Here is a 22,162-nt window from a genome sequence, read left to right on the forward strand (position 1 = left end):
TTCATTACACCTCAGTTAATGACTTACAGACTATGTTCACTTTCACTTTAGACAGTAGTGATATAAATGATTTAAGTTGCACTTTGAGTTTAGCTTAGTCATATAATTCCCCACCCCCTCTCCTCTTCCTCTCTAGTTCATTCCCTTTTTTTTTCACTTCACCTGGTCTTCCTGATGTGTCAGCGAAGGTTGCTATGCAACTCTGAGCTCACACTACATCCGGCCGTTGAGATGTCATTTCCTCTCAGCGTCAAGCTGCTTCCCGAGGCTTTGCTGCACGTATTGCGCCCCACCTATCTCCACAAATGCGGGACTGCTGGAGAGCAAGTGGGAGACCCCTGGTGGATAGAAAGTTAACTACACACTGTGAAAGCTTGTTGGAGAGAGCACTGCACCTGTGGATTTGAAGCTCTTATCAGGGCTTAAGAAGCACTGTTTTCAATTTAAAACCACTTAAACTTTATTCACAAAAGTCTTAAATATTTTTTTCTTGTTTGTCAGCAGTAATGTTCCTTATAAAAGGTTTTGTATGTGATTTTAGCAAAAACAGTTTCAAAAATCTCTAGCACCATTGTTCCAGACCTCTGATCCTTGTGTAGACCTTAAATAAAGAGGCTGTTTATTTACTGTTTCATCTTTCTGTCCATTTATCCATCCATTTCCTGCTGCTTATCCAGGTCCATGATTTTTTATTGGAATTATTGTTACATGCAGCCCAGAGGGAGAGACTAAAAATGTGATATAAATGTCAATCAATTCAGGCACTTTGTAAATAATTGAAGGCCACATCATCCTCACTGGTTTTCACTGATATCTTTCATAATTTGGTTGGTATGAGTAAATTGAATTAAAAGGTCTTAAAAAGTCTTACTTGGTGAAACCTGTAGACATTGTGTGCACTCTTCTTCTCTGGCCTGACGCTGTTTCTTTTTTTGCTCTTGCAGATTAAGTACCACGAGGAGTTTGAGAAGAGGAAGATGGGAGGAGAGGCCCCACATCAGCCAAGCAGCCCCAGCCCAGGTAACCATTTTTAAAAAGACACATTCAGACTGGGCACTAAACAGCTGCAGTAATAGAAGTAGTAGTAGTAGTTGTAGTAGGAGTGGTAGGAAAAAGTAGACAGGAGGAGGGCCAGGTTTCATGGAAAGCAACTTCTGATCAGTTCACTCAAATCCCAAATAAAACCACAACTATCCACATGGCTTGATGGCACTAATGAAAGGTGACCTGGGTGAACTTTAACCCTTCAGTGCCTGATGGTTGCATTAGGCGTTTTGGTTCTGTGAGAAAAGTACGTCAAGTGCTGCATCTACATTTTTCTGTGAGCTTCTTCAGAGCAGGCTGGGCGTTTCCTCGTCACACCACTCAGGGAACTTGGTCCTAACTTGTTCTCTTCCCTCCTCTGCATTCAACTCACTCATCTATAAATAGATTGCTGCAGAAATTGCTGTGTTTCACAATTATCAAAGTCAAGTCTGATATTGCTTAATCTTAACTTTAACAGACAAACTGTTTTACTCATTACTCAAGCGAAAAACATTGTTCGCCAAGCAACTTTGAAGTAATAAATGTGAACAACATGAGGAACATTATGTCAAGACATTGCTCGAAGCAAATATTTGGCTGGCCAGTGTACCTGCAGTTGTATTTTACTTGCCTGGTTTGCACTTTAACACAGAAAAGCATTGTTCACTAGGTTGTGTAACAGGGAAACCAAGAGCCATTGGATGCACGTCTTGGCTTGACATGTTTGTGCATTCCTCACTCTCTGAGAGTCAGTGCAGACATACAGACAGGACTAAATACATCCAGCATTTACTTGCATTTGCTGTATGTGTTGAACGCTTAACTCAAGCTTAACAACAGAGCAGAGTTTACAGATCGCTGCCGAGTCCCAGTGAGACTGAGCTCTGAGACACTGCAACATTAGAAAATATGTTTCCAGCTCATTCATTTGCCTTCCTGTTTCCCTTCTGTTTAACCAGCAGCTTACCAGTCCTCTGCAGGCTCTCAGAACTACAACTTCGAACCTGCTCCTGAACCAGCACGCCAGGCAGCTGCCGGCCCCCCTCCCAGCGCTGGGGTAGGTCCTCTGTTCCCCCCGCTTTTGCTTTAGGTGGACAAAAAGTACAACTTGATGAATTAAAACATGTTTAAGTGAAAATCCAAAAAATTGGCTTCTTAATATGAATATTTGCTGATTTTCTTGGATCTTTATGAAAGAAAACTGAATATTTTTTGGATTTTGGACTGTTGGTCGAACAAATCGAGATATTTGAAGACATCAGCTTGAACTTTCTTAAATCATAACAGGCATTCGTTTTACAATTTATGTATATTTTTATAAACAAAACTACAAATCGATTAATCCAGGTAGAAATCTGCGGATCAGTGCTGTTTGATCGTTATTTCATAGTTTATCGTTTACCATGTGTTGTTAATAACAACTGCCTTTCAGACTCATCTTATTGCTGTAGTTTAGTTATAGGTGTGTGTGAAAAATGTTATCAAAAATACAGATTTCTTACATAAATGGTTTCTGCTGCAGCTCCTCTCTAGCAGACAGTAACTGACTGACCTCCTTCATGCTAACCATGTGTCCACAGAAGCGGTACAGGGCAGTGTACGACTACTCTGCTGCCGACGAGGACGAGGTGTCCTTCATGGACGGAGATGTGATTGTAGATGTGCAGCAGATCGACGAGGGCTGGATGTACGGCCGCGTGGAGCGCACCGGCCAGCAGGGCATGCTGCCCGCCAACTACGTGGAGGCCATCTGAGCGAGGGGGAAGGAAAAAAAAAAGGGGGGAGAGATAAAAGGAGGAGGAGGAGGTAGAGAAAGGGAGGGAAAGAAGGAAAGGAAAAGCCCAGTGCCATCTCATCTTAATGCCGCTTTCTCTTGATTTTACTCTTGTTCCCTAATCTGTCCTGTGAGACCTTAACCCCCCCCCACCACCGCCGCTGCCCCTGCATCCCTACTCTGCTCTCACTGTTCAGCTTGCCATCCACAGACACCCTCTATCTATCTGTCTTTCTGTCCTCCTTCTTTCTGTCTGTCTGCCTGCTTGCCTCTCTGTCTGTCCGTCTGTCTGTGCTGATGTCTGTCTGTTTGGATGATGTTCATCATCCGGTTTAACCCCCCCCCCCATCCTGGCTCCACTCTTCGTGCTGTCACAAGTGGAAATTGAAAGTCTTAAAAGATAAACTCTCAGTTCATCTTAAAAGTCAGGGGTCACGCCGTGCTCCATCCTAGCTATAGCACTTAACAATCCTGACAGAACATCGTGCAAAAACAAGGAAGAAAAAAAAATGTAAAAAAGCCCCTTTTCCCCCACAAGCTGCAGATGTTATTCTGTGGAGGAAATAAGTTTGAAGTGTGGGTGGGTGTGACATTGTCATAGGCTTATTTGTGTTGGTTTTTTTTTGATTTTGCAGTGTGATCATGGCCAGACTGGAAACACAGTGTAGAATCTCAGTCTATCAGAACTAAGCTTGAATATTTTTGACTTGTGTACATTCCTTTAACCTCTAACCCTGTTGCTGTTGCACCAATCAGCCAGTTATCAGTCTTAACAGAGAGGTTTTTAATATATTTATAGATGGACACACATCTCGCCACTGTGTGCTCAAGTAGGCACCCTCGTGTATCAGCACTGCATTGTGGGTATCATGGTGAAACTGGAAATCGCAGCCTAACTGTAGAGCACCTCCTGTCATTGCCTTTCTCTGGGGCGTGTCCGATACAGGAGGGATCAGGGACAAGTTAGGGGGACGTTATCAGTCCATCTCTTGCAGCCACACTGAATATATCACCTCAGTTGGTGTGGATGTACAGTCCATACACCTCTATTCCTGTTTTTTTTTTTGTTTTGTTTTGTTTTTTTTTTTGTTTTTTTTTGCAGCCCAAATGCCTTCAGTCCTCACAAAGAATCACAAAGTTATGGTGATGACGGTTTGAGGAAAGGAGATGGGAACAGGTCAAGTCCATTCCCTTTTTTGCTAAAGAAAAAACATTTACAAAAGACAAGGCCAAGCACAACTCTGTATTTTTTCTTTATTTTCAATTTATTCCACTGTTCTTGTCTCTTTTTTTCCATTTAATGTGAGAGAACTTGGCTGTGGTAAATGTTGATGTTTTTCTCATGCTGTTCTTCCTTTTCCTTTTCCTTTTCTTGTTATTGTGAGAAGCTTATTTTCAAAAAAATAAATGTTAGTGTATTAAATAAATAAACCAGCAACTCAATATATGAATCAAGACAGGAGAGTTTATCTGGACTAGTGCAGTCGCAGTATTAGATCAGTCGTGGGATTAATCAGCCTGCAGTTTTAGGTCAGAACAGTGCTGGCAGCAGGTTTGAGAAATCGGTCGAATGCTCGCACGTTCAAGTTTCTGACCAATGAGTCTCTATTAATGCTGTTTATTCTTCTGGAGCTTCTAAGAAAGAATAATGTTACAGGATGGCTTTTCAGAAAGTTTTATTGTATGCTCTGGTCATCAAAACATCTATAAAGGCTGGTGTTTTTTGGTCCCAAAATTCTCAACTATTTTTGATACCTGACCAGTGAATCAGCCCAAATGTGCCAACATTTGGTTTTTGGTGGTCACTAAATGTAAAGGAGTTTGGTTCAAAAACACAAAATGAAGCATTTAAGTTGCTGGCTGTTAAACAGAAATGCTGCATCATTCCTCCACTCTGGATATTGTATTTCTGTGAGGACCTTATCAGACTTTAAACATGATATCTGACCATCTCTCAGTGGTGTAAATAATTCCATTTGCCCCTGACCATACCACACACCTCTGCCCCCTTTTCTTGCTGTTTCATTCTCCCATGATGCACTGTCACAGACGTGAGCGATCAGGGTGGTGCGTTTTTAGGTGGAGTGGGAGGGGCCGAAAATATTTCAGCTTTATTAAAAGAAACCAGGCTCTCACTATGTAGCTAGAAGACATTGTACAATTGTATATGTATCATAAAGGTAAGTTAGGGAAAATGTTTTTACAGGTCATGGTGCTCTGGGAAGTGGCTTGCCTGCAGATTCAAAAAAAAAAAAAAAAAAAAAAGTTCATATTTTTTGTGAATGTGGCTGAGGGGAAGTGATGTTGGTTTTTAAAGTCGACTCGTGGAGAAATCCAGTGTGGTGCAAGTTGTCAGTTGGTGTTGAGCATTCATAAAAACTTTGCAACTTTCTAATGTGATAAATTGTGACAGTGCTGAATCAGAATTAAAAAAAAAACATCTCAAGCTGGTTGATAGGTTGCCAAACAAAATGAATGAACACACTGTACAGTATGTATGCCTGTATTTTGCATTAACCTCTCTACTTGACAACAGGATATGTTTATTTGCAAAGCAGATGCTAGATCAGAAAGCTGTTTCAGAGCTCGAGGTTGTGTGCTTCACTTGTGTAAACTGAAGAGTTGGTGGTTTTGCTTGAAGTGAAATGATTGTTGTTCCTGGCTTATGACGATGTTTGGTCAAATTTAATTTAATAACAAAGCTACTCACACTGGTAGCCTCCGCTACTCTGCGGATTGCATCCAATACAAACTTTCTTTTGTCTGGAGCTTGTTGGTGTTGGCAGTGGGTGTTCTGGGTGAAATGAAAAAAGTGGCCAAAGACAGCCAGTGTTGTGTTAAGTGTAGCTCAGGATGGATTTGTTAAGGCAAAGTCAAATTTGAGCATGTGGTGATGTAAGTGTGCAGGGGCCCGGGGGCAACAGAGGGCAGCGATCTGATGCTCTTAATCTCTGAGGCTGTGAGGCAGGGCAAGTTGTTTGTCTGACCTGGGTATTAGTCAGGGGTTCACCTCTTTGCGCCAAAAACCGCTCCTCTGCTCTGGCATCACTCATCTTCTGAACATCATATCATAACCCTGTTTCCATTCATCTTCTGTCCCGTATCCTGTCCACCCGTCTGCTGCGACCCCTCTTTCCTTCAGCCTTCATCGTTGGCTCCTGCGCTTCTGATGAATCATCCCCCTGCTTCTATGATACTGGTTATATACTGTAGACTTTGCAGTGTGAAATCATGTAATACACAATCGCAGGTTTAGCATTCAGACCAGTTTTGTGCATTCCATCTTAAATTGTTTTGTTTTTGATATAATTTTGTTATTTTTTAAATAAAAAATAAAGATACCATATGCATATTGACATACACATGTATTCAAAACTCATACTGAATACATACTCAGAATTAAGGACCTGATATCATCTCCTGTTGCCCTGTTACAGCACTTCAAATTGTACTTATGATTCTGCAGATTCAATAAAATGTCATTTTTCTCAGACTGTTGTTTGTGCGATGTCTTCTGTTGTGCAGCAGAGTTGGACACCTTTCGTCCTACCCTCAATACATTGGACGTGCACCCTGTCACCTCCAGGTTTCCATCATTATACACTCATAGATCCATAAACTAACAAATACTCCTACGCTGAATTAATAACTGCACTGCCCAGAGTCTTCCTGTTCCTGTTGGTTTGTGGTTATTTGATTGAAGACGAATCTGTTCAGTGGTGAGCACAGTGTGTGAGCTGTAGAAACTAAAAGTCTTTTGACAAAAGGCTATAAAATATGGTGATAATGCAGGGTTACCTTTGTTTTTATTGTGCTTTACTGATGCAAACTGCCTGACAAATTTGTATTTAATCATATATGAAAAAGCAAAACCTGAGAGTCAACCTGGAAATTTCAGGGCCCCTTGGAGTCTGGGGGTCCGGAGCAGTTCCCCACTTATCAAGCCTCAGACCCTGATCAGTAGGTTCAGCTGATGCATGATAACATGTATTCTGTGAAAATGTCTGTGTTTCATCTCTCTCTGTTGGTGTGTTCATGCAAGACCTTCATATTGGGAATATTTCTTCCAAGATGAATCAGGGGGAAAGGGCTGGTTTGATTAGTGCTGTGATTAGTGGAATAAGTAGAAAGCTTGGAAATGATGTTTCGGGGCTATTTTCACCCGGAGTTTAGCCTGTCAGGTTCCACATGTCTCCTGTCGTGTATCGGCTTCAAAAAGGTCACATTTCAGTACTTGAATAAATCGTTTGGGGTTTTTTTTTTTTGGGGGGGGGGGGGGGGGGGGGGGGGGGGGACTTAGGGACTGGAAATGGCAGCTTACTGTGAAAATCCGCCTGAGAGTCTAAACAATGGGTAAAATAAAACGTTTTTTTTCCGCCTTACCCTCGCTTCCTGTTTTGGAGCAGGAGGAGGGGAGGGGTCGGGCTGATTCCCTCCGTCGACCTCCGAACGCTGCCGATCTTTGCCGAACTGCTGCACCGCCCGCTGCTGTTCGAGCTGCGTGTCCTCGTCGCATCTACACCGTCCATCTCTGACAGCGCCTCCATCATGGTGGACATTTTGGTGCTGATGTTTTTCGCCATCATGGGCCTCGTCTTCCTCTCCTACATCATCTACATGCTGTGATGATGATGATGATGACGATGATGATGATGATGAAGATGAAGATGAGGAGGCGTCCCGCTCAGAGACACAGGCGGCCGGTCCACGGGTGTACGCAGGATGCGTGTTCTTCCTCTCCTGCATCCCTGGTTTCCATCACGGACAAGGGTAAGGAAGCGACTCACAGCATATGATGGGTGTGATATTCAGCAGCTATTATTAAATATTAAATACTACATGGTTTGGTGGTAAAAGAAAAGACTACAGGGAGGATACAGGAGGGAGGAGGGCCTGTGTAAATGATATAGTTTTAAAATAAGTACTGTCTTTAATATCTGTGGTGAATTATTGCACCTGAAGAAGCCAGTAATAAGAAATACTTTTATTTCTCGGCGACAACCTGCAAATGTCTGACACCAGCTGCCTTGTGTTTCAGGGAGAAGAGCCAGGCCCAGGCCATGACGGTTTCCCCTTTGGAGCTCTCTCAGGTGGGCTGTGAAGAGTGGCTCCAGCGCAGAGGAAAAACAAATGAAGAAGAAGTGAAGGCCAGACTCTCTCAGCCTCTCCGTCCTCCCGTTTGCACCCTGCCATCGTTTCCAGCCCTCCTGCGAAGGACCCGCCATCAAAATTTTCACTCCAAGAGCCCCCCCTTACTTACCTGCAGTCAATCCAACCAGTGTGTGTTTTCTATCAAGGCTGTGCATGCCCGTGTTTCTCTGTAGAGGGGGAGAAATGTTACCTCTGCACACGTTCCAGAAAAAAATACATGGATGCAGGATGGTTTGAGTGTAGAATTTGCCTTTTTATAACACTGTGAGCTAATTACTGCTTCCACCTACGATGTGTAGTGTTCAGTTAAACAGTATTATTCATATGATTATCCAGCCCCTCTGTGCTCGTGGGTTTTCTTTTGTCTGGTTTGTGTTCCATCAGACGCCTCAGTCGGCTCAGCCTTGACACCAGTGTTAATATCACTTTATTCATGTGTTGCCAATATGTTCTCCTCCTCACTGCAATCAAGATTCCCCATCAGGTCAACTGGGAACGGGTCAGTGGCACAATAACCCTCGCTTCAGTGGAGGAAGGAGGCCACAACATATCAGTTGTGCTGATGTCTTGCTCTGGTTTACTGTGTTTGTCTTAATTCTTTTTGGCTGCAAATGACACGCATGAAGAGCGGTGGTGTCATTTCAGAGATCACTCCACTGTACCTGCTTCTCATTTTGACCACCAAACCTCATAAAAATGATGTTATAAATATATAAATGATGTTCAGTTTACCAATGCACTGATGATTTACAGAGATTAATGACAGTATTTATCGATATGTCAAATAAAGGTGATTTCAGTAAACCGAGTTGTTTTCTCTTCAGTTCAGCGCCAAGCTCGCTGTATTTTTTTTTTAATTACTGAGTTTTGCCAAAGAAACATTTCCTTGAACAAAAAAAATGTTTTTTAAGTGCAAATATCCTATAGATTGAATTATTTTTTTTGTATTTCACCTGATAGAATAGAGACAGAAGAGGTGAAGACAGTAAAACCTTGAGAGCAACAAAGCTTCGTAGCAGCCATGTTGATCATGTCCACAAATATTTGCTTTCGAATTAAAAAAGATTTAAGGTAAGGACTCACTGACTAAGACTATTCAGTTTAAAAAAAAAAAAATTCCATTGCACTTTACTGTAAGTGTATTATCTGTATCTGTGGCAATAATCAGACAAATACATTAACAACAAGAGACGTAACAATTAAATATAACCTCAAACAATGTAATGCATCATAGTATCTCAAAATCAAAGTGACATAACCAGTGTATCACAAGGATGTGTTTCCACGCCAGAATCTATTATGGTAGTTATTATTCTGTGTTTGTGGAGGGACACAAATTGTTGTCTTCCAGTGGTTTCCAAAATAGAGTCATAGACCTTGAGGGGGGGCAGATGGTCTGGAATTAAATCAGGACTATTTTTGTCGCATTAAATTTCCCCCTTCAATGCCCACAAAGCATATTGTTATGTAGCTGCCTCTGTAATTTTAGAAATATCCCCATGAGGGACGTGAGCTTCTTAAAGCTGAATCTGGTCTGATACTGTTCATGTGTGCAGGAGCTGTGAACACGTACACACTCATTAGTAAACACCTATTGTGTTGTTTGTGTTTTGTGTCCTGCATGTGTTTGTGCAGTTGAACTTGACCTCTGACCTCTGAAGGTGGTGTTAGTATTAATATGAGTGGTGTTGCACTACAGTTCTCGCGTCTCTCTGGCAGTACCCATCGTCAGCTGCTCCAGGACGTTATTTCCTGTTGGGACAATTATCTATTTTGAGTGTGAAGCTGACTCATACTGACATATTTTCTGGATTGAAGCACACTGCTTCAACGTTTCCTGTCGAGTTAGACATGCTGGCATGGTGGTGGTGGTGGTGGTGGTGGTGTGAGCAGCCATCATCTGTATCAGGGAATTCATGCTGCCGGTGGTCCTGCAGATGGTGCTGTTTACCTACGGTAGGCTCTCTCTGCGTGTTCATGATGTAGATTAACTTGGTTCTGCCCAGATGTGAAGAGGAACAGGTTACATGATGAGAAGATAACGACAGCGTGATTCCAACGTGATAGTCACAGCTGATGGAAAATAGCAGGTTTCTTTGGTTCGGAATGATTCACACGCAAATTAGGGAAATGTTGTCCTTTTGTTTATGAGTCCAGGAGACTATTCTGAATGTTTTCTATAGCAGCAAATTATTTATTCTTGTTTTACAGTGTATTGGAGTTAACTATACTTTGAAAATAAACTTTTACACTCAATCAAATCAAGCTTAATCATGAGTGATTATCTAAACATGTCAGGCCTAAAGTTAAACATTATAAAATCTCTTTAGGCTTTTTTCCTGTTGTTGAGAGCTGGTATTGTAGCTACCTGAACTCAGTCTCTACTGTTGTATGAAAACAAGTTTAATTTCTAATTCTTCGTTTCATTCAACAGATAAATGACCCCTCCCCTCTCCGCCCTGTTGAGAGCTGTCCATCCCTCTCCAAGGTCACAGGTCAGTGGCTCCTTCTGCTGGGTGGGATTCACTCATTTTGAGGATTCTGTACAATCCCTTTAGGTGATCTTAATCTTAAAATCTTTTTCTTTAAACCTGTCTTCGAACATATTTTTGAAAACCCACTGTTACTCCCTGCTTTGGAGAAATAGTTCAACATTTTGGGAAACACATCTTTTTGCTCTCTTGCATGAGTTAGATGAGAAGATCGACACCACTCTCGTCTCCGTATGCTAAATGTGAAGCTATAGCTAGTAGCTAATTAGCTTATCTTAGCAAAAAGATTAGAAACAGGGGGAAACAGCTAGCATGGCGCACATAACACTTCATAAAACTTAAGTACTCTAAGTAAAAAAGCAAATGCATGCATTTCCCAAATTGTGGAACTATTTCATAAAGGTCACTTTGTGTGCATCACCCTTTTCTCCACCTCCTCCAACCACTTAACTAAAGTTTCTCCCACATGTGTGCAGACAGACCCACTCTGGGAAATAATCGGAATTCCTCTGCTGATAGTATAATCTACCACTCTCGCCATTACAATGCACCCGCTGTTCTGCCTGAGAACACACACACACACACACACACACGCAGCCATCTCACTTCAAACTGCATCTTTGCCACAGATCAAATGACACTGCAGCGCTCCACAGCAGCGGGGGCTCATTTAAGAAGAGAGAGTGATGCATTGAAGCTGGACTGTAGAAAGTGGGACGGGCTTTGTGTTGTTGTTTGCTGTCCCACATGTTGTTTGACCTTGTTGTGCTGCCGCTGCTGTAGCTTAGACCTGCATTGCTGACCTCTGCACACACACACACACACACACACACACCCCTTCCCTTCACTCACTGGCCTGTCACGCTGCTTCTAGCTACCATATCAGATCATGTCACAGCTACGCTACGTGTCCTGTCCATTGAATCAAAATAAGCCAGAACAGGTGCTCTTTTGTTTCTCAGCTGCAGAGGCCCCTGGGTTTCCCCCGGAGTGGTATTCTTGTGCAGATGCAGCAATAGGGTACATTTTAAAGTGTTTGCGATAACTTTAAAAGGAAAAATCTGCCTGTAGCGCTCTCTGGCAATGCTTCAGCTGCTGCCAGCATACCTCGCATTTCTGAGCATATTTTGTTGTCTTCCTGTATTTTCTTTACTATTATTGATAGCTGGGAAAATGTACACATTGTGATATCACTGCCAGATGTTTCCAGTGCGGATTCTGGCAAAAATGTCTATAACAAAAACAACGAACATCAGGTTTTACTAGGTCCTTAGATATAAAAGCTCTTATTTTTTCCCAAACATTACACAATTACACAGGGAGCAACCTCTAGGAGAAGCAGGGACGCTGTTTTCTTCGTGGGCAGTGAATTTACAAAATATGCTAATTCAAATAAAGGGATAACGACTCTTATTTCTTTCTTTTTTCTTGCTGCACCCACTTGTCTAATCCACAGCTGAAGAAATCAATCAAAGGGCCTTTCAGGGAAATATTGAAGTCCCCAGTCGCTGAAACAGACCTGAACTACAGAGGCTGAAGAAAAGTGGAAACACCAGGATCATAAATTACAGCATTTCATCCCATAATAACACTGAACACGGCAAAATGTAAGAGTTTCCCAATGTGGAGCAGCTTTACGTTGATGCTGCTGTGGCACCTGTAACCTACAACCTTTTTATGGGATGCCAGTGAAACAGACTCTGGTGGGGGGGGGGGGCAGGATAAAGCATTGAGGAATTGAGTGTAATAATACAATAGGTGGTGAGGGAGGGGAAGGAGGGCAGGGGAGGATAGAGACAGAGGAAATAAAGAAAAAGGAGGCAATGAAAGAGATGAGAGAAAGAAAAAGAGAGAGAGGGAGGGAGGGCTGGGAGAGGGAGGGGTGTGTGTGTGTGTGTGTTTGGGGGGGGGGGGTTGCCTCTGTGCTTAGCCATGGCCTTCAGCTGTGGAGTTCCTGTTGTTGTGGGGTGGGAGTTTCCCTCTGCGCTGGCCGAGGGGGAAACGACAGAGGATGTCTTTTTCCTGGCTGACCAAGAATGCCCGGGCTTCGAGGTCTTTCCTCTTCACGTGTCAGTCAGTCAGTCAGTCAGTCAGTCAGTCAGTCAGCCAGCCAGTCAGCCAGTCAGTCAGTCAGTCAGTCACTCAGTCAGTCAGCCAGTCAGCCAGTCAGCCAGTCAGCCAGTCAGTCAGTCAGTCAGTCACTCAGCCAGTCAGCCAGTCAGCCAGTCAGCCAGTCACTCAGTCAGTCAGTCAGTCAGCCAGCCAGTCAGCCAGTCAGCCAGTCAGTCAGTCAGTCACTCAGCGAAACACTGGTGCACAAAACATTCCTCCAAGGCGCACAGGGGCGTCTGCTCTCAAACACCCGGTCCAACCCTCACCAGAGCCCGGACTACATGTCCCAACATGCTCCCCCCGACAACAGGGGGCGGGGCCCATAAATCCTGCCGGCCAATGGCTTTGTGTCTGGGGAGCTGCGGTTGGTTTGTTGCACGGCAGCTGTTGTCAATGGCAACAGAGGTTTTCAGGGAAGCATGAGCTGGACAGCTGGTAGAGGGTCCCTCAGTCCTGGGGGGGGGGGGGGGGGGTCACATGATCCCCAGGCAGCCAATCAGAGCCCTCCGCCCTCCTCTCTCCCTCACTCCTCCTCTCTCATTCGCTCACTCTGGGTCTCCTCGGCTGCAGCAGGAGGGGGGAGGGGAGCTGGAAAGAGAGGAGGGAAATGGAGACAGGGAAGGGAGGGGAGGCGCGGCGAGGGGGGGGGGGGGCAGCTTACACAGGGAACGGGTGAAAGAGCTCCGGAGCGAAAACGGAGAGCGGGAGCCTGTTCTCCCTCTGTGCGGTTATCTAGGAGATAAGTGAGGATCCCACCTCCACCCAGAGCAGCAGCAGCAAGGAGGAGGAGGAGGAGACAGAGAAGAGGGACAAGAGATCGGACTGTCACACTGTGCGACACTAGGAGGGACGGGATCATGCCTGTGTGCAGCGGCGCAGCAGCAGCAGCAGCAGTCGGCTGCCAGGCTGCCTCGCCTGTGTGAGGGCACCGGGACCGGGACCGGGACCGGAGCGTTGTCGGGAAAACTGAGCGAAGACACAGGGAAGAGAGAAGAGAGGCAGCCGGCGAGCTAGTGCCATGACCGGGGGCAGGAGGAGGGAGCAGGCTCGCTGAAATCATGGACCAGGTGAGGATGGAGAGGAGGAGGAGGAGGAGGGGAGGGGCTGAAGGGGAAGTGAAGGGGACCAACATATCCACACCTTGCTGACACAAAACACACACAGCATCATCATCATCATCATCAGCAGCAGCAGCAGCAGCTCCTGGTGTATTCATGACATCCATCATCCCGCTTTTTTATTCCCTGCAAGGCAAAAACAAACAGCACAGCACCCTTTACCTCACTCTGGGGGTAGAGGTAGGAGGGGAGGGGGCCGGCAGAGGTGTTGCCATCAAACAGCCAGGCCTCTGAGGAGATGACACAGCTCCGGCTCATCTCTGATACCGGGCGTCAGGTCAGCACTTCAGGAGAAAGAGAGGCATGAAAGGAGGGGTGTGGCTGGGTATGGTGGGTTAACAGCCCCCCCCCCGATCATGATCCATCTTGCAATTGACACACTCTCAGGCCACAATCAGTCAGGATGGATGGATGTGGATGTGGATGTGGATGTGGATGTCATGCAGCAAGGGTTCACATCCAGATCAGTGTGTGAGTGTGTGTGAGTGTATGCGCTGCTTTGTAACACCGTGCACTCGTGTCACCAGATCTTTGCAGCCAGTGTCCTCCCCAGCTCCACCTGTTTGCTGCCTGATGGAGCCCCTGTCTCTCCTACCCTCAGAAACGAACCGTGTTTAGGAGAGTGTGTGTGTTTTAACGGCCTGAGACTCTTGAGTGGAGGCCGACTGCTGCTGCTGCTGCTGCTGATAGGTGTTGCATCCAGGCTGAAGGTAACCAGCTGCTGGTAGTTGAGCGTGTGATGAATGGTTTCACCCTCCCCTCCGCCGCCCTCAACACGCCACCAGTGTGTGTCCTGCTCATTGATTACCTCATCCCCCAATTCCCTCCCCCCTCCTCCGCCTCTGTCTCCTCTGTTGCTTTGCGTCCTCTCCTCTTCTCAGGGTGATGTGGTGCGAGCATCAGGTTTGTCTTAAAGGAGGGGATTTTGGTGAAGGGGGGGGGGGGGGGGGGGGGGTAGTTTGGGTGACACACCCAAGCCCGACCTTTCCTGTGGGTGAATTATTCATGTGGTCCATGAGGGGAACATCTCCTGTCTGTGTCCGTCCTCTGAGGTCAGGGTGACGTTAGCCCCCCAGTTTAGCAGAGATGATGTCATCACTACTGCTGGCCAGACAGTGTGTGTGTGTGTGTGTGTGTGTGTGTGTGTGTGTGTGTGTGTGTAGTAGGCAGGGGTTCGTGCCATGTTTGCGCTTGTGTGTTTTTGTTTATCTCTTAACCTTATGTCCCCAAATAGAAAACCTCAGGCAGGAACACAGAGCACAGGTGTGTTGGGGAACCAGTGAATGCCACATGTATGGGCCGTGGCCTCCGTGTCACACACACACACACACACACACACACACTCCCACGGACACACACTTTCAGTGTCAGTTCACATTCTGCACCAAAAACAGAGAGACTGGTGTAGCTTACAGCACAATACAGCTCACAGGAAACAAAAACTATTTTTAAGACTGCGCAGCGCTGTGAAATGCTGACACGGCACGGCCTTGGCGCAGTGCTGAGGCTGGATCTGTGTCATTTTAATAGATGGACCATATTGTGATGTAACAGCCAAATATGATTAGAGCACTTCCTGTTGGTCACGTGACTGTGCGTTATTGTCATTTAGTGATGAGGCTGTGAAGCTTTATCTTCTTGTGTGTTTCCTGCTTCAGGCCTGTGTGTGTGTGTGTTTACACTAAAGTGGCCTCATCAGCCTGGTGTTTCAAGATGATTCTGGATATACAGTGTGTGTGTGTGTGTGTGTGTGTGTGTGTGTGTGTGTGAAACTTCTGTCATTTGGCAGCATAAACATGGCTGTTTGAATGTAAACAGAGGCATGTAGTGTTTACTACAGTCCTGGAAGGGCTGCAGAGTTGAGAGGACATCATCATGGCGGACCTGCGTTTTTCTGTTTCGTAGCTGTCTGTGCAAGGACACACACATGTTGGAGCGCACATGCACAGTGATAAGGAGGGCAGTGGCTCAGTCAGGCTGGTTATATAAAGTGTCTGAGAGCAAATCAAGGGCAGCAGTGGGACACCTCTCACTCCCTCAGTCTGTCTGCGCTGCAGTCTTCTGCATCCCGGTGCCGATGTAACTCATCCTCAGTGGAGTCGTCTGGTTTTACATGTTTGTGAGAACACGCTGACTGACACCGGGAACGTTCTCACCGCAGAACATTTGCCCGAGGGCGAGTAAAATGCCAGACTCACTGCGAATCAGTTAGGGTCATTAGTGCCTCCCGATCAATAGTCATTAGGGCAGACCTGGGCAGGGCTGCGGTGGCTGCTGCCTGGTGAACTCTGGGATTGGAGATTGAGTTGTTTGACCACATCACATCAGAGAGAAGCAAGTGGCTCTCTCTCTCTGCTGTAACAGCCGGAGAGCCACGGGGAAAAGTCAAGCGCCGGTCTCTAAAAGGTCGAGCAAGAAATGAGCAGAAGTAATTTCTGCAAACTTGTGTTTTGAAGTCCTCAACTCTTGAGATGTTTTACTGTGTGAAGGCAAATTTAAAGTGTGTCACAACAGCAGAGGGAATCCCTGATACTGCTGGGTGAGGCTCAGCGATGTGGACAGTGGTGACGCTGTGCTGTTTATTCTGTTGTCTGAACACGGCTCCCCGGAGGCTCGATTTGGGCGTCAAGGCGACATATGTCTAACTGTAATACAGTGTGTGTGTGTGTGTGTGTGTGTGTGTGTGTCTGTGTGGCTCTCAGCCAGAGTTATCTGGCAAATTGTTTTGTCTGTTTCCCATAGATGTGACTGAAATGGAATGCAGTCAAAATTAGCTCAGAGCGAACGAAGCAGCCATGGAGGGAGATATTTTATGAGAGTGAAAGTGTGTGTGTGTGTGTGTGTGTGTGTCTGTGAGAGAAGAAAGGCTCTTATTAAGTTACAAACGAGATAGTGAGAGGGAATGTGAAAGGCAACATGTGTGAGAGAGAGAGGGATGAAGGGAAAGAATGAGTGTGTGTGTGTGTGTGTCCCTCATGGTGGAACAGGTGGTCTAATCTGACGCCCCACCCATGGCACCCCGAGGCCCCCCTGCCTACAGCCCTCCAATCTATGGACTCTTAGGAATGTCTTGCTCTATTGTCCTGAGCACTAGACTCTGAGAGACTCTGAAAGACTGAACTCTGCCGGCGTATTTGCATCTAAATTGAAATTAAACACACATATATAAGCATATATCGATCTTCTCACCCATGCTGAGAGCCGCTGCAGCTTCTCTGACCTGTTTGTCAGTTTTGCAGAGCAGGGTAGACAATGAAAATCAACCACGCTGTAGAAGTAGAGTTTTTCAACTGGTCTTTGCATGTGCTGAGAAAAACATGCCGCTCTCTCTCTCTCTCTCTGTCTCTCTCTCTCTCTCTCCGTCTCTGGGGACATCTGTGGGACATGGAGCTCGGGGAGTTCTTGATTGACCCTGGCCACCATTACAATGTACTCAGCAGCAGATGAAGCATGCAGACAGAAAAACATCACTGTCAACACTATCACATTCAGATGAAGACGTCAGGCTTAGGTTTAAATACTCTACAGTACTTTTAATGCATACTTCCAGAATCATTTTCTTTGTGGTAATCTTTTTATAGCATTTTTTTTCTACAGATTTTATCCACTCACCTGTAATATTTCAAAACTTTTTATTCATATGAAAAATGCATCTTTGGCCTCTCCTTTCTCTTCTACTTCTTCATATGATAAAGTGGAAACTCTTATAAGGTTTTGAGCAAATGTACATTTGTTTTCTAAACATATTTACCTGCCAGTTTATTAGGATTCATCTTTCAGAGCAGGAATCTGCATCATGTCAAGTGTGAAGATATTCAGATGTTTGTCTTTGCGTGTGAGGGATGTCAGCACAGGCTTCATGCTCCTAATTCAGGCTCTGTTGGATTGTCAGGTGGGTGATAATCAATTGGCAGATGCCTGCAGGCAAACAATGGGCAGATTGTCCACTGAAAGAAACTAGGACACCCATCTCCAAGTAAACAGCTCCTGCTCAGCTCAGGACGGCTACGTTGGACCTCAACCTCAATGCACTTGAGTGGCGAGCAAATGAATGAATGCAGATGGCTGGGGCGGGGAGCGGGGAGGGCAGGGAGAAGGGGGGGCGTTTTCCCCCCGCGAGGGTCAAAGGTTAGCCTGTGTGGTTAAAGCCCTTCCTGTCAGCGGCACTTTGCATCAGTCCAGCCCAGTCTCCGGGATCTGCATGCTGATGACACAGGACGGGGGCAGCTGAGCGGGGATAAATGGAACAAAACAGAGGGATGAGGTCCAATTAGGAGGCTGTTTGCTACCGAGTTGGTTCAATTTGACCTAATGGGCCGGTTTGGCCTGCGCAGAGCTCCGTTTGACATGTTTCTGACTTTAATCCATGGCCCTGACAGTCTGTCTCCATCTCTCAGGGGTTAGTTTCTCCAACCTCCTGCTCCCTCTCCTCCGTCCTTGAGCGTCCAGGTGCTGCTCCAGGATGAACATCTGTGCAGCTGCTGCCTGCTGTTTCATGACTTTGATCTTTAAACAGGCCACACAGAGATGCCCCACTGTTAGCGTGCACCACGGCTGCTCATTGGTAATGAACTGTACGCTGACCTCCTGGCCTGTTTTTTCCAGTTCGAACAACAGCTCCGTGAGAAAACGATGTGACCGCTGTCCATCTAGATGACGGAGAAGCTGCTCCTTCACATGAGGCTCATCATTTTATTTTTTTTGCCATATTCTGGGCTCCTGTTGCTTCGGTATCGTCACCATAAATCCTGCCTAATCCCACTGGTGGGGATAAAATGAAAAACTCTCCAGTGTTTTATCTGAGGACATTTTTCATTTTTCATTCCCCACCCTCATCCCTTATATCCAGCCTCGTCTCTCTACTTGAGCCCCCTTGTGGTCTCCCAGTGCAACTGTGGCTGAATGTCTGTCTTTTCAGGGGGATTGAGGATTATCTATTTAGGGAAATCTCTGCAGTGACAAGCAAAGGAACAGATGGTCGTCCTTTGACAGAATTCAATCTAGAATAAGAAGGTGTTTGTTTGTTTTTGCTGCTGACACTAATGAGAGAGCATTTTTATATGAATCCTACCAGAGATGTACACTGTATAATCTAATTCTTCTTGATGGGTTCTCATCACTTAATGATCTCTGTAGGAAAAATGATTGATTTTGTGTTTTTCTAAATCTCAGCACCTAGAAAGAAATATCCTCACTCACATTTTTCTTTTTATACTTCTTTTATCTTCCATAAGAATTTCAGTAGTTGTCATCTTTACCTGCATTTTCTCTTCTCTGTCTCTGATTTCAGCTCAGGCATGAACTCTTAAGGCAGAATTATAATATTTGAGACCCACAGCAGGGTTCAGGATGTGTGGGGGTTAATGTTTTTGCGCTGATGGTTGAGCAGATAAAAACAGTGACGTTTCTCTGAAGGTTAAAAAACGTGTGAAAGCGTTCGTCTCGTGTGGCCTCCTGTCCTCCAAACGGAGAACACCCTGCTTTAAGGCCATGTCTAGACAAACTTAAATCTGAGTTTTAAGGTCGGGAGCTGGGGGGGGGACTCTGGGATTAGGTTATGATCTCCTTGAACACACAGGATTACTCAGTTTACTGTATATACTTTAAGAGGCGTGGCTTAAGACTTTTGTTACACCACAAATACTCAGGAGATCTGTCATTGGCCATAAGGTCCTTTTTATTTAAATCACAAAGAAGATTTTTTTATTATTATTAATACCAGAGGAAGCATTAGTATTCAGATGACATCTGTGCAGGGGATTATGAATTGAAACGGCTGCTTTTTGTGTTTTTTAGTTCATTTTTCAAATTCATTTTCAAATTTGTAATATTTGTAAAACTTTATTTAACCAAGAAAAAGTCTGATAGAGATTAAAACTACATTTAAAATAATAATAATAGTAATAATAATAAAAACACACTGAGTGATGTCAGTACTCTTTAATAACTTTTTAATAACAATGTTTTTGTAAATTCATGTCCAGATTAACTCAGTAGAATCAATCATTTCTGCATCTTGGCTTTACATGAAAACACACTTTTTACAGTCAAAAGTTGTAGAAGCTCTTAACCATCATAATGAATGTAAAAGTATATATTTAACAATTACAATAGATCTAATTTAACAATATCAAAAGGACGCGGCCACCTGGAAACATCTAAAATAATCAGTTTTTAGACTGTGTTATCACATCAGGCTGCAGGAATTTTTCCAAAAGTTTAAAAAAAGGAAAAATTCCTTCAATTGTCCACTTTCCATTGTACTCAGCGTGATGTATTATGGAAACATGCTACCTATTCTAATAATATGTCTTTCTAATTTTGTGTGAGTTATTTTCGGACGTTCCTGACTCATCATTGACCAGCAGAGGCATCTGATGTAAACTTTTTTTTTTTTTTTTTGCTGGTATCAGAGCCACTGGTTCCCGCATGTGGCTTGAGCACGCTTCTCATCCTGGGAGCTCATTTCCATTGTGCAGCAGGAAGTGATGCTCGAAGCAGGAAGTGGAGCTGTGAAAGGTAAAGAGGCTGCAAACACGTTTGGTCTCTTATGAAGTGACGGGCAGCAGGAAGGAAACTCGCAGCGCTGCTACTGGAACTGCCAGCCTGTGTTTATTTTCCCTCTCTGTCTCTCAGATGAGTTTTAGGGGAAAAGAAAAAGGTGGCGGTGGAGGCACTGCAGGGTTGTCCTTTGAAGAATGTGTGCCAAGCGTTTATAGTAACAGCTCACATTTATAGGAACAGTGGAATACCCTGGATGTGATTCACTTGTGCTGCTTTGAGGAACCCGTGAATCGAGGCAGACTGGAGACTCTGAACCAGTGCTCGTTTGTACAGACTGTGACACCTCAACATCCACTATTCTCCTTGTTAAGACTCGAGCTATTTCCTTCTCTTTGTTCCTTTATCTCTCTAACACTCCCACACGGCCGCTCTAATCAGCCCTCGCCGTGTTAAAAACCAGTGTCTGAGCCGGACAGAGAACCGCAGCTCATGTTTTGGGATGAGATAGTGTATCAGCTCGTACGGGAAGAGGGGGATAAAAACTGCCTTGGAACAGGCGAATACATACGTAAAACCCAGTAAAAATGTCTGTGTCAGTGGCGGAAACCAGTGGAAACAGGGTTAAAACGGGGAGTTAAAAAAAGTTCTCAAATCGAGCTCAGTCGGCCTGTGGATGTGGCAAATCAGCAAGTCCAGTCAAAAGCACAAGCTGGTGGTGCTCCTCTGTTTGACTGTGTGTGTGTGTGTGTGTGTGTGTGTGTGTGTGTGTGTGTGTGTGTGTGTGTGTGTGTCTGCGTTCCTGGCCTCAGTGAGTCATTCTCTCCAGTATCCTACCCAACTGAACGTCCTCTCACACAGCCAGAGCTCCGGCTCTAACCTGTCTCCGTCTCGGCAGAGTCAGTGTCCACAGGCTGGCGGTTGTTTTCTGTTCGAGTTAACAGGTCCGGGAGGAGAAGAGTGAGCGAGGCAGCTGCAAGAGAGGAAGAGGAGGAGGAAGAGGAGGAGGAGAGGGGATTACAGTGAAATGTAGTGTGTGGGGTGAGGCAGGGAGAGAGGAGGGGTCAGCAGGTCAGAAGAGACACAGTGGAGGGGTGAAGACAGAGAAGAAGAGGACTGGTTTACCAGTCTACAGTCCAGATCATGAGTATTTGGACAGTTGCACACAGATCATTCAATTTGAAATAAAATAATGGAAACTACATTAAAGGGCCTTTAATCTGAGTCGGTTAAAGTCAATATTGGAAGAACTGTTCTGGAGATTTAGCCCTTTTAACACATAGTGCCTGGATTGCAGGGGTTTAAAAGTAAATGGACACTTGGCTGCAAAGTGCAGCACAAATCTATCAGAGTTGGGTTCTTTCTAAAAAAAAAAAAAAAAAAGCAGGGCTACAGAGGAAAAGCAGAAAATGTAAAACGACCTGGAAGGCTGAGTCTCGTGTATGAGCAGAAAATCATTAAAACCCCTTTATGGCCGCACAGCAAGGAGAGGATGCTCTCCAGGATGTAGGCGGACATGTTTCCTTGTCAACGATCAGGAGAAGACTTCATGACCATAACCTCAGAGGCTTCACCACGAGATTCAAACCCCTGGTTAACCTCAGAGACAGAGAGGCACACACCAAACGAAAGGGAGATCTGGCACAAAGATGTGTGGACTGATGAAACAAAAATCAACCTCTATCAAAATGTTGGAAAGAGGAAAGAAAAGAAGCCACAACGTTGTCTGTCGAACATGGTCCTGGTTCTGTTATGGCTCCAGTGGAATTGGCGCATTAATGAGGATTTCACTGACAGAAGCAGCAGGATGAATGCAGAGATATACAGAAGATCTCTGTGCTCAGAGTCGTCTGAACTGAGTCAAACATCTCATCTGAATCTTTCTGTTTCACCTGCTGAAAACCAGACTAAAAGCAGAGAGCCCACATCAAACCAGAGCTGAAGGAGGCTGCAGTGAAGGGAGAGCATCACCGCCGAAGATATAGAGC

General features: G+C 45.0%; 3 protein-coding genes and 1 long non-coding RNA gene across 6 annotated transcripts in view; 3 read left to right on the top strand and 1 right to left on the bottom strand.

Moving 5' to 3' along the window:
* Positions 1-6,291, top strand: part of lasp1 (LIM and SH3 protein 1) — a 29,654-nt gene extending 23,363 nt beyond the window's left edge. Inside the window, exons 5-7 of one of the 2 annotated variants that reach the window (XM_071468283.1) lie at positions 945-1,020; positions 1,986-2,083; positions 2,607-6,291. In XM_071468283.1, coding sequence (XP_071324384.1) covers positions 945-1,020; positions 1,986-2,083; positions 2,607-2,780 — 348 coding nt within the window. In that variant the 3' untranslated portion in view covers positions 2,781-6,291. The remainder of the gene's footprint in view (positions 1-944; positions 1,021-1,985; positions 2,084-2,606) is intronic. The other variant, XM_071468293.1, reaches the window with a different exon arrangement.
* rpl19 (ribosomal protein L19) overlaps positions 1-22,162 on the bottom strand; it is a 198,000-nt gene that overhangs the window by 92,830 nt on the left and 83,008 nt on the right. The window lies entirely within an intron of this gene.
* On the top strand, positions 7,291-8,755 carry LOC139612602 (uncharacterized). The gene is made up of 2 exons (XR_011686599.1): positions 7,291-7,570; positions 7,839-8,755. It is a non-coding gene; the product is annotated as an uncharacterized lncRNA (long non-coding RNA).
* The window catches only part of arhgap23a (Rho GTPase activating protein 23a), a 69,771-nt gene continuing 60,804 nt past the window's right edge, over positions 13,196-22,162 (top strand). Inside the window, exon 1 of the mRNA XM_071468384.1 lies at positions 13,196-13,622. Within this exon, the coding sequence (XP_071324485.1) occupies positions 13,614-13,622 (9 nt within the window). The 5' untranslated portion in view covers positions 13,196-13,613. The remainder of the gene's footprint in view (positions 13,623-22,162) is intronic.

The sequence above is a fragment of the Trachinotus anak genome, unplaced genomic scaffold (assembly GCF_046630095.1).
Source record: "Trachinotus anak isolate AG129_WGS33_773 ecotype Australia unplaced genomic scaffold, CSIRO_AGI_Tana_v1 ptg000003l, whole genome shotgun sequence".
In the NCBI taxonomy this organism is placed as follows: domain Eukaryota; kingdom Metazoa; phylum Chordata; class Actinopteri; order Carangiformes; family Carangidae; genus Trachinotus; species Trachinotus anak.